The 16,039-nt window shown below is 39.1% G+C and overlaps 1 protein-coding gene across 5 annotated transcripts in view; it reads left to right on the top strand.

The window, feature by feature from the left end:
* The window catches only part of LOC121892357 (sodium-driven chloride bicarbonate exchanger-like), a 48,433-nt gene that overhangs the window by 13,127 nt on the left and 19,267 nt on the right, over positions 1–16,039 (top strand). For 4 of the 5 annotated variants that reach the window (XM_042405371.1, XM_042405376.1, XM_042405372.1 and 1 more), the window contains 4 exons: positions 7,532–7,613; positions 13,946–14,089; positions 14,293–14,434; positions 14,782–14,942. In XM_042405371.1, the coding sequence (XP_042261305.1) occupies positions 7,532–7,613; positions 13,946–14,089; positions 14,293–14,434; positions 14,782–14,942 (529 nt within the window). The remainder of the gene's footprint in view (positions 1–7,531; positions 7,614–13,945; positions 14,090–14,292; positions 14,435–14,781; positions 14,943–16,039) is intronic. The other variant, XM_042405373.1, reaches the window with a different exon arrangement.

The following is a 16,039-nucleotide window of genomic DNA, read 5'->3' as shown; positions in this document are numbered from 1 at the left end:
CTCAACCCAGATTGGTGAGCAGAGATGGGACTCTCTGGGCTGGTCTGGGGTCAGTAACATGAGGTAGAGAAACCAGTGTCTATAAATAGAAACAGAGACCTGCAGGCAGGAGATTCTGGCTCATCTGTCATACTGAGAAGGATAAAGCTTTGTTTGGGACAAAATAGAGAGGGGCATAGGGCATTGAGCTTAAATATATTATTATTTCAAATAAATTGTTGTCACTAGGGAAGGAGTAAAAGATTTTTTAATCGGGCGAATTGTCAGTGTTGTGGATGTGCATACTCCTTACACCTTACCACCTTTCTTAGTATGTTGATAATATACTGATCCTGTGGATTGGGCAAATGAGTAAGTCACAAACTTTCCATATTACAGTACCAGTAAATCAGCTAATAAAGAATAATTAAGAATATAGCATAGCAGAAAAATGTATCCTCTACCTATTCTGACTTTTCATCAGTAAATAGATAGATTGGGATGGAGCTGACACCAGCATGTTGCAGATAAGTAAGACTTCAAACTGGAAACATCAAAAGCGAGACATCAGCGACACGTAAGCGGTCCATTCAATCCACACCATCTCTGACCTCTGTTTGGCCGTCACTGTCATCAGAAACAGCTGTCTGTCTGTCAGCAGCAGCTCTTGAAGAAAGGAGTGAAAGAACAGCGGCCGGCTAAACTGTCTTCACCAGGATGATTGACAGCAGACATTTTTGGACAAAAATGGTTTTCAAGTAGGCTCCATGAGGAGTATACAGGAAGAATACAGCATTGTTTATTTATTGATTCATTGATTATGATTTTAAATGCCTGTAGTTTGAAGTCTCTGCCCCATTTGAATAGTGTTTCTCTTCCATTATAATTGTGTTTACAGTGGCAACCCCCTCCATTGTTGGGGTTAATGTTTAGGGTTAGGGTTAGGGTTCTGGTTTGATGTGGTTCAGGTTAATGTAAAACTGGGGACCAAAAATACAAATGCCATTAATGAGTTCACTATATGTAAACAGCAGGAGATGTGGAGAGAACTCTTTACTAAGCATGCCAAAGGAAAACAAAAATAGACTAGACTAGTTCTGTGATGACATGCGTCACACATGCATATCTTAGAGTCAGTGTGGATTGTTATATTTGATAAAAATGGAAGCTTATCTGCTCTGTGAGACAAGTCTGAGTGACGGATGTCAAATGCTTCAAATCGCCCCTCAGGTTGGGAAAGTGTCATTTCATGTGAAACAAACACAGCTTGTCATTTGATCAGATAACTTTCAGTGTTGAAAAGATGTCTTCCATTTTTGTATCACAGTTTTTTTGCAAGATGAAGGCAACAAACTTAAATGGGTTTTTGGTCAGTCCACCACTTTAGTCCACACTGAAATTTCTCAACAAATATTGGATGGATTGGCATGACATCTTGTACAGACTTCATGGTCCCAAGAGGATGAATCCTACTTTTCTTCTGATGCCACCATGAGGTTTACATTTTTGGTTTTGAGTGAAATCTCTCTATTGGATGGATTGTCATGAAATTTGGTACAGACATTCTTGTCTCCCTCAGGATGAATTGTAGTCACTTTGGTGATTCATGATTGGTGAACTCTTTTCCTAGCACAATCATCAAGTTAAACATTTAATTTGTCCAATATTTTGGTTTATGACCAAATACCTGCAAAACTGATGGCATCCCATCAGCCTCAGCTGTACTTTATGACTTGTGCTAGTGCACTCTTGTCTTGTTAATAGATCGATATACAGGTATATATAGTATATACAGTTTTCCATTATCGACATGGCTGCACTATGGCTCTTCCTCTGTGAGGGAAAATCAGAAAAATACCTGTCATATATAGTTCTGCAGTAGCCACTGCGGTGCTAATGCAGGGGAGATGCAGGATAGAAACAGTACTTGTTAGACACGTTGCAGACAGATGAGTTTACACACAGTTTGTCCGATTTAGTGAACTGCAACAGTGGTTTTAAAATCCTCATCCTGTTGCCATCAGGTGGTACTCTGGTGGGGATTTGAATTGCGCACTACACGTATATTTAGATGTGTGCAGTTCTCATGGGTCGGGGACAGGGACACACAGTGTGTTGCTGAGATTGAGGGAGTTTCCCTGGGGATCTGCAGGGCCAACCAGCTGTGCCAGCCCCGAGTCAACCCCCTGCTCCTCTCCCAGGCTTGTCATGAAGAGTCACATCTTTGCTGCTGTCACTACCATGAGGGCAAAAAAAGATGCATTGGTTAATGGGCTAGTGTGTCATTTTTCTATTTATTTATTTTTTGGCCACCATGGAATTGGGATATTACCTCTCTGTCTTGAGTGGTGATTAAATCTGTGATTACTCGCAGTAGATAGCATGTAGTGGTCAGTGTAAGTCTATGGAGAGTTGGAGCAGAGTGAATTGGTATGCAGAGGCATGGACAATGACAAAATTAACGCATTGCGAAGACGTCAAAGTCTTTCAGATTACCATTAACCATCTGCCCGGGGAAATCTAGGGAAGTCTAAAATCTGCCCACAGGGACATGATAATGAATCCTCATCTGGGCTTCCGTGTGTATAAGTGTGTGTGTGTGTGTGTGCTTGCATGTCTATGTGAGCATGACTACTTGCTCTCATAATGTCCCTATATACTGTAAGCCCACCATGTCAGCTCTCAGCATCTGTCCACCAAACTCTGTTGATGCTTTGGTTTCTTTCTCACATGGTTGTCCATGTGTGTGGGCGTGTGTGTCTGCGTGTGTGAGAATGTCGTACCACCATTGCTTAATCCCGCAGGAGACCGATGGCCAGCATCAGCCACCTTTAGCTTGTCGCAATATATCACATGTCTCTGTGTGTCATTTACACACACACACACCAAAAGTACTATGTGAAATGATGTTATTCGTTGTGGGTAGTTCTTGCAGCAGTGTGGGTTTTTGGAAACAGGACATTTACAGATCTGTTGGTGATTTTTTTTTTAGAGTTATTTGTTGAAGCAAAGACATTGAGAAGCATATTTTTGACTGAAAGGTTGCTGCCAACTGGCTGAGAAAAGAACACTTATTTTGGGCTCACTGCACTACATAACTTCATCTGTTTTTCAATCACATGAAGTGCAGTAAAGGCCATCCTAATCAGATTACACAGACAAGTTGTGCAACATTGACAAAAATAATGGGGTTTGAATAACCTGCATCTAACTGACTGATCGCTACTTAAAGGATAGGTTCACACATTTTCAATTCTGTCTTAAAACAACAGTCAGGTGCCCAAATGAACACTGCTCTATGTAATCATTCGTCCTGTTCATATTTAAAAGTTTATCTGAAGATAGTATGAGGCTTGAGCAGTGTGAGTTAGTCAGCGGACAGTGTTTCCCTGTTCAGCTGCAGTGGAAGGATCGGAACAAAAGGAGGGAATTTGGTGCTAAATTTGGTACTACTCAGAATTGGGTGTACAGGGACAGCTTGGGAAAGCATAAATGACAAAAAAAAATTGAATGGGCGGAAATAGCAGAAATTCACCCATAGAGGAATAAAGATAGAGCATAAGGGAGCATTTACTAAAGCTTCATTTGTAGGAAAGAAAAGCAAAAAAGCAAAAAACAAAAAACAGACAATGGAAAAGTTAAAAAAAATCATTAAACGAGAAATTAGATACAGAAGCAAGTAATAAAGAGGAAGGATTCATAATAGCTTAGAGTTGCTTTATAACTTTCTGTTTCATTTCATTTTATAGGCCTAGGAATGAAGGCCTATAATTTAAATGTTTGTGTCTGTCACTTCTTTTTAACTGTTTATTCTTCTGTGGAAGTTGCATCCTCACAAAACCAATTTGCAGTTATACATTTTTTTCCCCATAACCATAATAATATTCAGCATATATGAATGTCTGCAATCACCAGGGATTACTCCTAATACTGCAGTCAGTCAGTCAGTCAGTCAGGGATTAAATAGCAAGGAAACCTCCAAAGATTGTTCTTCACACGCCCTCCAGCATGATCCCATTAGCTCTTATGTATACAATTATGTTTGGGGTTAGAAAATATCTGTTTGATCATTTTCTATTGATAATTGCATCTTATTATAAGTACGCATATGTGTATGTGGGTTGTGCTGACTAGGACATGCCACCAGTATTAAGATGACACTGTAGCTTGGCTGGGACAGATACTATATCTCTCTGAAGCTTACTTAGGAGTGATATCCAAGTCTGGATCTCATCCACAGTCATCCCTGAAAGCATCTCTTGTCTAATTGGAAAATAACTGCAGGGAAACACTGTGTATCATAGATCGATCACTTATGACATATAATATGATATACCTGTAACTTTTCCAGCTGCACCACTGCATTGTTGTGCAGTGGTGCAGAAAATAAGAAAGAAAATAAAGAACCTTCTAGAAAAAAACAACATGCAAATCAGAATCAATGGGCAAAATGAAAAAAAAAGAAAATATAAAACATTGTTATGAAAAACATCACAATACCTCCTAAATAATACACAAATAATATAAAGCAATGGTTCATTCATACATTTTGTCAGTGTTCTATTACCTTTATAACATTTATAGACTTGATTTGAAGCCACAAGCACACTCAGAGGGCAGGACAGGAAAGTTTTTTTTTTTTTTTTAGACTTTTAGACTTTCAGTTGGCAGGAGGCAGTCAGAACTAGTGACAGAGTGATTGGCAGGGAGATGAGACATGTACAACAGCAGTTAAGAGATTCCTAAATTCCAGCAAAGTCTGCTAAAAACAACAAGGCAAATCAGACAATCTGAAAATAACTGCAGCTCCAACCTTAATGACCTAATTCAGGACAGGTACACTGTCCCGCAGCACAACTCACTGAGGACGTCTAGAGGGCAACAAACACATGATCCAAATGATAAACACTAGTCTCACAACAAACACAAACACATGACTGGAGAGACACAGAGTCCGAGGCAGAAGAGGAAGGAGAAGACTATGAAGGAGGCGTCACCATGACAACTTTTTGTTTGTGTTTGTGGCCTGGAGGTTCTGGTGTGCAGCTCCCTGGGTGGAAACCATACCAAGGCTTAACCACTGTCCACTGGCTTTAATTATTGTGCTTCAGGTTACTACTAAATATACTGTACATGTTGATTGGAGAGTTGTAGCTCCACTCATGGAGTTGATATAGCTTGATGGCGTTTGTTAAAAATGATCAGAAGTGTCAAAATAACTCTGACTGGTGAACTTTTTAATTTTCCAGGGTCTGTCCCAGGATCAGATGATTTAATTTTCCTTTCTGGTGAAAAACAATTGGTAACACCACCAGTAACAAGCCAGTGTTTTCATAAAATATTCAGAGGCAGCATTCAAAGACCCGTCCCTATTTCATTTTTTCAAGGTCAGTGCTATTTATAGCAGGAAATAACCACAAAAGCACTATGATGCATCAATTAGCACCACTCCCTGTTCTCTCCACTCTACGCGTCCAGCTTCTGCAGTTGCTCCAGTTCCCGAGAAAATTTGCCTTGCCGGAGGTGGCGAAGCATTTACATGATGTAAGGCTTACGCACAATGAAGCATTTCTGTTAAAACCATGACTCAAAAATGCTGTAATCTGGCACTCAGCAGATGAGTGTGGCTTTTACAAATTGCGATTGGCTGCCTTTTGTTGCCATGGTGACAGTCGGTGGAAGTTAGCCTTATAATGCTGAGTTTCCCTGTGTGTGTGTATGTATGTATGTGTTTCAGGACACATCTTCCCACTAGCTGGGGGGGCAATGTGATCTTACGTAACAACTTGTTGCATTTACATGAAATGTGTATTTTGGCTCAGCGTGGACAGAAATGCTCCTCAGAGAGACGTTTGCTAGGAGACTTGTCTGGTCAGACATCAGCATTGGGGAATGTGAATGTATTTACATCAATTAATCAACATTGATTAATTTATATTAATATATGTCAAATAGCTCTACACTGTATATAAAGCAGATATTATGTAAAGTACAGAGGCATTGTTGCAGTTTCAAGCTGTCAGTTTTACTTTAAAACCATCATCGTTGCATCAATGAGGCTGATGATGTCACAGGATTAAACTGCTTGTAAAACAACTTGAATACGTAACAGTGCTGATGAACAAATGCTATGGTGACGGTGACTAATTTCAGTGTTTTTGTATGTTGTCCATAGAAAAAAGTCTTTTTCATGAGTTGCTGGTGTAACTTTGTTACTTCACTTGAGTATGTCCATTATATGCTACTTCATACTTCTACTCCACCACATTATAGAGGGAAATATTGTGCTTTTTACTCCACTGCATGTATCTGACAGGTAGGGTTTCTAAATACTTTGCAGATTATGATTTTATATTCAAAATTGGTGATGTGGTCATAAAATATGATGCATTGTAACTGAATCACTCAACAGTCAGGATCACATTCATCCATTAAGGGGTTCTGGGGAAAAAAGGGAGCCTGTGGGCCCCTAATTAGACCCCCCTCCCTTTCTAACATGGATTCCCCAAGTTTGTCTGGTAATAATTTGGTTATAGTTAGTATTAAAATGCTATTAATTAAGAACATGCAGCATGTACTCATCAACTGAAATATTCAAGATAATAAGAGTCAGACAAAAATGCAGACATCACTTTAAGAGAGCTATAATCAGTATTTTTCTATTAACAATACATTTGACTTCTTGTATGTGAAAGTGAATCACCCAGACTCTGCAGTCCCCTTCAGTTCCTTGGAGAGGTTTAGCTTCTTTCAACTCATTTATTTTTGGTTTTACTGTTTTAATTCACTCTCACAGCTCTCATCAGCGATACAATCAGTTTTACTTTGATAAAGATCTTAATACTTCTTCCTCTACTGCATTACAGTGTTCACTTAAACATTCACTTAATTTTGCCTGTAATCAGCATTATAGCCAGGAGATTTGAAGTGATACAGAACAGAGCTTAAGTTGAAGGATCATTAGTGGATATGAAATATGAAATCTTCTTACAGTCCCATATTTTTATGAACTTGACCTCCTTGGTTAAATACTTCCTAATCTTTCTCCAGTTTTTCCAGTAAACAGTAGAGCCATATTTTAGGACATATTTTGTCCTGGTGCTGCTGAAATAATATTTTTTGGGATTCCAGTGTATGCTTTAAAGTTATTAAAGTTCTTGATGTAAGGGATCAGGAATACAAAGTTGGCTTGAGACCCAAGACTTCTGATGGAAGAGATTTTATCTCTATGGTATGAAACTGGTGAAAGGAATATATTGTCTTGTGTGGATAATTTTTTGGAAAATGGAATATCTTATGATCATAACTGAATGTGAGGTGTAGGTAATGAATAGTCATTACTGGCACATAAATCCCAGATGAACTTGAGACGTGGATGAAAAGCATTTATAGTTCAAAATATTGGGAAAGTCTGATGGTCTAGTCTGAACGATAGTAATGTCAACAAAACGGGAATCAAATTTTTTCTTTCAAGAGATGTCATTATAATTCCAATGCAGTCATGGTTATATTTGCAAACTGACTAATAACATTGTCTGTGTGTCTCTTACAGAGAACTGATGAGGAAGCAGTGGTGGACCGCGGGGGCACGCGCTCCATGCTTAACACCAACTTTGAGAAAGAAGAACTAGAAGGTAACACCCATAAATGATATTCACCTTATATTATATTGTCTGTTCTACATCAGTATTACATAAAAAATGAAAGTGTGATGGCAGCTGCAGTCATTTCCAACAGAGAATTAAGGTAAAAATACACACCAAAATATATAAATACCATTTCTAACAACAGCTGTTGTTGGTATCTTTGTCCCTATTTTGTGCTTTACTCTTTGTAATCAGGCGTATTTGATGGGATGTCACAATATATTTCCAGCCGAGCAGTAGCAGAGTCTGATAAGAGAAAACTTGTCTAACATAGCAGAATTACTGACAGCAGAGCTTTCTGAGAGCAGATAACCTGTCTGTCCACAGCTCAAAATCATTACAAATGCATATTAGGTTTTGATGTGAGTCCTGCAGCATCAAAGAGCAAGAGCTTTATTCTCTGCACATGTGTTCGCTTCAGCATTTCATCCATCGTAAAGGAGACGGATGCCAATTTCTCCACCAACAAGTATCCTGAATAGGCAAGGAGTCTGTTCCAAGATGTGCGCTCACTGTATAAAACCAGGATCCCCCTCAAATCTGGAACATAAGCTGATGTAAAAAGATCTGTTCCAGGGTTTACTTAGCCTGGTTATGAGATTAATCAGTAAACTTGCTTCTTGGATCAGGCCCCAGGATGAAAATCATCCACGAGACATGTTTTTATCACAGGGACAAAACAGTAACTGCTCTTTTTTCTTAACTGGAGAGACGCTCACTTTCTCGCACATAGCATTGCTGCTACTATTACCCCGCCTACATGTATGACACAGCTGAATGGAAGATCAAGCACATTCTGGAGGTGTTCTTGAAAGGAATTTTGAGACACATAGATAATGAGAAACATAAGCAGAAGTAGGCAAAGGCAGGTTGAGGGTGATGAGTGAAAAAAATAATTGATTAATATAACAAATTGATTGAGCATATAACATTCCTTTTTTTTTACCAACCACACAAAAGAAAGAAAAAAGACAGAACAGTCCAGAGAACAACATACAAATCAGAATTGAGAGGCAAAATAATATGGGGGAAAAAAACATATCTTACATAATACAAAAATAATATAAAAAATTGGTTCATAATTGAAGCTGAAGCAGAATTTGTTCCTTTGTCAATATCTGCTGTAGTTTTGTTGCCAGGCAACGTTCGCCGGGGCAGCTGGCAAATATGTCACTCTTTCATTCTGACACTCTGCCGGTGAGATGGTGCTTTCATCTCAAGGACTCTCGTCCTTGCATGATGGTTGCGGTAATGACTAGCTCTCTGTCTGGCGCTGTGGAAACGCTGTCACGGCGTCAGCACCGCGCAGGAGAAGGAAATCCTCTGAAGCTATCGCGCCCCACACTGTTCCGCCCCTTTCAGCACCTACACACACCTGCTCAGTCTCTCACATACGCTCTCACATTTCTGATGAAAGGAAAAGGTCAGCGTGACATGATCCGCTTTCACTGCGATTCCACTGAGATTTCAAGTCACAGTGAATGTATTACACTAACAAGAATTGTCTGATTGTCTATCTGATTCTAGGTAAATAGTTCTGTTTTACAGAACAAGTTTGACTAAATCACGCACACACTGCCCTGCTACCTGAAATACTCAATAGAGCTCCAAATGTGGATTAATCCACCCCTGAAAATAGTCCCCAACAAATTTACTTCTGTTTGAGTAACATGCTAAAAACTACAATGCCCAGCTGTTTTCTAAAATTACTGAGCCTAATTAAAAAGGAAACTATTCACTGGATTTATAAGCTGTTATATGTATGTCTTTAATAGGGACCAAGGCAATCTCAGAACCCATCAGCTATCGGTCTGATGACGATTTAGCCTTTGGGGGCAAAGGCCAATATTTCAGGAGTTCCGGCGTAGCCAGCAGATATCCGGATATCCAGATAACAGATAAAGTATGTCATGGCCAAGACTTCCTCTTCCGTGCACCGGATGTTTTATACAGTCCGATTAGCAACTTGAGATGACGTCTACAACTGGATTGTTTCACAAGTAGCCAGTTTACACTCAGTTAACAGTTTAAAACCAATCAAACGTCAACACTTTTTGTAGGTGTTTTAGGTCCAGACAACATCTTGGCCAATGCGTTTCACTTCTTTCTCTCCCCGCACGGACTGTTAACCTGCATGCAACCAAAGCATGTTCCTGTGGAAATCACCGGAATGGAAACGGAAACAAGAACACTTTCGATACCAAAATCTTGTCCCTTGCCGACAGATTCTGCTTTCATATGCAGATATCTGTTCATAGAGATTAGGACCAATGAGGTTGGTACTGAGTGCTGCAGGGAAGATGAGAAGTATTGAGCCGAGCTTTGATTGTTGGTTTTGGTCTTTTTTATAGGATTTGTTGACATTGACAAAAATATATTTTATATATATAGACTATTGTCAGCCTCATCCTTAAAATCATCATCTGTATCATCAATAATCTGTGCAGTCATGAAAAAAAAAGCACAATTTAATAGCCTTCTGACTAGAGTGTGTTTTTTTCATAACTGCATTGCTCAGAGTAGTTTTTACCACAGCCAGTTTCCAGAGATCAAACTATTGTATGGTCTTTGAATAGAAAATTGGGTACCATGGGTGTTTGTCTTTTTTAACCCCAAAAAGCAATAGACGTCATAGCCCAGTAACACAAGTAGACTTTCAGCTTTGGAACAGCAATCGTACTGCTACGTCAGAGCTGCACAGCCAGAGCTAGTTGTGTGTAGAGACTTCACAACACCCAGCCAATCAGAACTGACTATTCACAGTGGCCATGTAAAGCAGTACATACATGAATACGCACACAAAGACTTAACGTTATGGAACACCAAAAACGTCACACAGCGCTGCGTGAATTCCAGCCTTGTCTGACTTAGAGCTACTGAGATGTGGCAATGGAGGAAAAAGGGAAGAGGCATTCAGTGACATCAGCAGTGGCTCAGGCCTGGAGGAGGTGAGCTATTTTTGTGAAGTCCTCCACTCATGAGTCTTGATTCATGAACCTTAAAGCCCTACTGCTCTGTCCTTATGTTTTTCTCGGCTACCGTATTGTTCCTGTGCACTGGAATGTGCCTTTTGTTGTAGAATTTGCTGCATGTACAAAGTCAGTCTCTCTACTCTCCTCTGCTCCTCAAATATACAATTTATTTGATGCTAATAGTAATTTGCTCTGGATGAATGTGTCTACAGCACTACACACTTTGATAGAGTAAGATATACTCCCAAACTGCAAATACATTTTGACATATAGTTAGTTTACCCATTACGTTCTCGGAGACTTCGCTTAGCTTCTATTCTGGATTCCTATTGGTGGAGGATATTGAGTGAGTCAGCCTTCTTAAATGCTGTGAAGTCAATGTACTCTTATTCATGTTATGTCTGTGCATTGGTTTAATCTTATTAGTGTGCTATGATGTGATCATTCATGTCTTCAAGCAAGTGAAAACAATTTAAGGCATTCACTTGGGATATTTTCCTCTCAGACTAAATGCAGCTAAGAAAATATAATGATATTTCTGACTGTAACTCTTGTAATAATAAACAGGATAAGCTCATTTGTTTCTTATCCTGAACAGGTGGCTTGACTTCAGCCAGAATTTAACTTAATGGGCAAAAGGTTTTCCAGAATAGATTAGATTACAGTTTAAGAAAAGCCATGTGGGAATGTTTTTGTTATTATGTAGATATAGTATAACTTGGTAAAATGTGACTGAACTAGAGAAAGAGAGTGGGAAGTATTATTAACAGTGATCCCTACATTGCGCTATGTTCACTGTAAAAAGAAATACAGATGAAAGTTATTTTCCGTACATAGACCCCACTTTGTAGCTCCTGAGTATTAAACTGCCCAGGGTATAGATCCGTTTGGTGTCACATTATGCTGGACACCGTGGCGCCTCATATGGTGCAGGAGGCAGATAAAGAGAACAGGGTGTCCAATAGTCTTGTCTGTGTCCGGCCACTGAGCCGACGGCCAGCGGGAAGGAAGCAGTGGCCGGGCAGCTCGACCGCAATAAAAGAGGAGAAAGTCAGCTCGGATTATCTTCATGCTGACCCTGTGGATACACGCTCGTGTGTGCATGTACGTGCACAGATACAGATACACACATCTAAGGCCCTCCTGTCCACATTGTACAATTTCTCATTATTTTTTCTGCACTGATTTAAAGTGAAAATGACTAATGACTAATTATAAGAGTCAGCCAATTTCAAAACCAATTTCTACATCCTCAAATAGGACAATACGTTTTTATTCAAGCGCAGTCACACGAGGGCCTGGAGATATATTTCTCTGCACTCCAAACCTAAGGACATGCAGTGTTTCAGTGTCCTTTCCACAGGGGTACTGCAAGGATCGGTGCTTGCCCTTATTTCCTCAATATACTCCAACTCCCTTGGAGTTGGTCCAACTATCCACTCACATGGTGTCTTTTACCTCTTTTACCATCGCTATGTTTACGATACCCAGCACAACCCCACTGTCTCTACACAGGTCTCAGCCTGCCTCACTGATATCTAAACATGAATGATGTGACACCTTTTGACAGCTTTTACTCCTACTCACAAACTTGGGAATAAAAGTTATATATCAAATTTCTTCAGACATAAAAATGCTCTCCCTGTGGTGTTTTCTTGTAAACAGACAAAAGTTTATGTTCACATTCATTCATTATTCACCAAAACTGTGTGTATCCTTGAGTTCTAACAAACATGTCAAATATATTCCCTCCCTCATAAAACTTTTGCAAAGTAGATTTTTTCTGAAAAGTTTGTATCATGTATTGTTTACCTCTATATTTACACGCGTTCAGTTTTCTTCTTCTCTTTCTTCCCTTTGTTGGCACATTGCTGCATTTCTTGGCACGATGCCGCTACCTGTTGATCAGTCAAATAGCGTGAAAGCATTGGCAGGAATCTGCATCACCTCACCTACGTGCATGAGACAAACAAAACAGGATCCACTTATTAGAAAAACTGCTCTACTAGAGGTCAGACACTCCACAGAGTAGCTTTTAAGAGAGCTTCAGACATCCTTGATGACTGCAGTACAGAAACAGAGGCAAGCAGATCTCTGTTATTCATTATTGGTCATGATGATAATAATTTCTTCTAATAAGAATCATTTCTTAGCTGAATCAGTATAATTAAACATATGGGCCCGGCACATCATGATTAATGACAAACTAACATCACTGATCATGTTGCATCTGTCACTTTCATCAGAATGATCAGGGCCCATATTTATCAAAGTTTGGACTAACAGCTATTTATCACATTTCTTTTGACGTAAAAATACCCATAAAACTAGTCTTTTGGGTCCTTGATAGCTGCAGTACAGACACTGAGATGAGTACATGTCTTATGGAATGATTATACAATCTAGCATTGGTCATGATGAGCAATATGTAATTGATGCAATATGTATAATTCAGAATACAGTCATTTTGGCCAACTATTTTCAGCTGCTACTTTCTTGTGTGCACTTACCTCCAGTTGCATATTTGATTGTATGTTCCTCCACTCTCTTTTTATTTTGTATTCATCATAGGCACAAGCAACAACTATACAGCTGGGATTGGTTTTGTTGGCAATCACCTTCCATGTGTATTCATTTTCCTTTATTAAATATTACATATTTTCTCTGATGTACCTCATCTACCAGCAGCGCAATTTCCTTCCTGCTCCAATTTATTTTCTCTTTGTTTTCATTTCAGCTCATTTCTGATTCCAATTTATAAATGTATATATCAAAAATATATTAAATGATTTTTTATTTCATGTGTTAATTGCTACTGGAGTTAATAAAGATTTCACACAAATAAATTGAACTTAAAATCAAAATCATATATGCTTTTGAAGAATAAATGTCTCTGAGAAAGCGTGAAGATTAAGAGTGAACAATGGGATGGGGCTATAGGTCAAAACCATATGTCTGATTGGCTCTTCCTCTCTGAGCACTGATATGTTTACTACTCCTACACTTTCTTGCAAGTAGAAGTAAGTCACTTGATGAATGTGTGTTATTCTTCTCTTCCAGTGAAGATTCTCAGAACATTCTTAAATGTAATTCTTGGTCTTGCCTATAATATAATATAATATAATATAATATAATATAATATAATATAATATAATATAATATAATATAATATAATATAATATAATATAATATAATATAATATAATATAATATAATCTTATTCAAGTTCAAAAAATTATACCACATCAAATAAAACATGAGATTCATTAAATTGTGAAAAGTGGGAAAGATCAAGTTCCTTTAGTTCAGACAGAGGGAACTGAAGTTGTTTCCTCCATGTTGCCTCCAGGTCACCGCACTCTCTACATCGGGGTTCATGTTCCCCTGGGAAGGAGGTCACACCGACGTCACCGTCACCACGGACACAGACACAGGAAGAGGTCCAAGGAGAGGGACTCTTCAGCTGACGATGGAAGAGAATCCCCCTCACACAGTAAATGTCCAAGAAAGACTGAAACTAAATTAAGTTTTACATGGTTGATTGACTTTAAAATATTTGAAGATGTACATTTTTATAGAAAAAAGATGTGTCTTTTGAATCTACTGCAATGGCTCATTGCCTGCTGCTAATTTTCTTTCCTTTCCTCTTCCTTTATCTACCTCCACCTCACCCTCCACCTCTCCCATTTGCTGCAGCAGACACACCAGCTCAGAGGGTGCAGTTTCTGTTGGGGACAGAGGATGGCGACGAGGAACACATCCCCCACGCCCTGTTCACTGAGCTGGACGAAATCTGCCTCAGGGAGGGTGAGGACGCAGAGTGGAAAGAGACAGCCAGGTACACCGCTGCATTCAGCTACATGGGCTGGGTCTGGCCAGCTGCTGCGTTTTTTCCTCTGTTGCACCTGAGACTTTGATCCTGTTAGTGTGTGACTACAAGCTGTTATCATGGGGTTATTGTATGGTGCCATACCCCTCAGGGTGTTCACACTTTAATTCATACCACACTGTACATTATCTAACTTTATCACAACCTACAGCACTTGAGAAACTCAAATTATACAAATAACTTCTGGCCTTAGTTATCTACACAATTTCAAACAACCACCACAATGCTCTGTCTTCATTTTCACAGTTTTCCATGGAAAATATGGATTCACTGAGTTCTTTTTTTTTCATATGCAGGTGGCTTAAGTTTGAGGAGGATGTTGAGGATGGTGGTGAGCGGTGGAGTAAACCCTACGTAGCCACTCTTTCTCTACACAGTCTTTTCGAGCTTCGCAGCTGCATCATGAATGGCACCGTGATGCTTGACATGAGGGCCAACTCGCTGGAAGAGATCGCAGGTAGACACCAGAGGCTGAAAAGTCTTGTGTAACTCATTGGTTAAAACCAAAATATGACACATCCGAACTAACTAAAATGACATGCGGACGGAGTTCCTCAAGGCTCCAGTCTTGGCCCCCTTCTGATCAACATCTACATGCTCCCAGCTTATGCTCACATTCTTGAAAACAATAAAATATAATAATATAGATATGTGGATGGCACACAGGTTGCATCAGACAAATCAACATGCCAAAATTTCCTCCAGTTAAACAGAGAATTGTTTTTGGAGTCAAAGGAGAGCAAGTGCTAATGTTAAAGACCGCATAATATCCACATTAAGATAATTACAAGGTCTGCATAATATCACCTTAAGTATATGTTTAATTAAAAGACTTTTAAAATTGACCTCACTAAGAAAGTGGATCTTTCTCAGATCCCTGCGCTGACTTCCTGTGTGTTGAAGTATTGACTTTGAAATACTACTGTTAGTTTACATAGCACTTAATGGTTCAGGGCCAAAATCCATTTCTGAGCTATGTTCTGAACCATCCAGGCCACTCAGGCAGTCTGGGACCTCTCAGTTCTTCTGGGACAGGTTTAGTTACTGTCCCCAGGGCCAAACTAAACATGGAGAAGCAGCATCAGTTTTTATGCATTTCATATCTGGAGCAAACTCCCAGAAAACTGGATGTCTGCTCCCACTCTCAGTTTTTTCAAATTTTAAAACTTAAGGTTTAAAACTTTTTTGCCTCTGTCTTTTATTAAATTAAATTTAGGGCTATTCATTCATATGAAGTGCACTGCACTGTAATTGTTCTGTTTAATTGGTTTTATTCAAAATTGTATGTGTTTTTTTTTTATATCGCCATGTCATTCTTGTATATCTTAATGCCTTTTCACACCTTATGTTAAGCACTTTGGTTGCTTTGTTGTTAAAAGATGCTATACAAATAAACATGCTGTGCCTTTCCTGTTACCATTAACAAACATTCATTCTTAAAATTACTATTTCAAAGCTTTGTAACAGGCCACAGGTCCAACATCATGACATGTTAACAAAAATTCACCCAGAAATACTAACCAAAAATAATTTAAAATGCTTTACATGTACAGG

The sequence above is a fragment of the Thunnus maccoyii genome, chromosome 24 (assembly GCF_910596095.1).
Source record: "Thunnus maccoyii chromosome 24, fThuMac1.1, whole genome shotgun sequence".
NCBI classification, from domain to species: Eukaryota; Metazoa; Chordata; class Actinopteri; order Scombriformes; family Scombridae; genus Thunnus; species Thunnus maccoyii.
The sequence above is the reverse complement of the archived record's forward strand: the minus strand, read 5'-3'. Positions and strand labels throughout refer to the sequence as shown.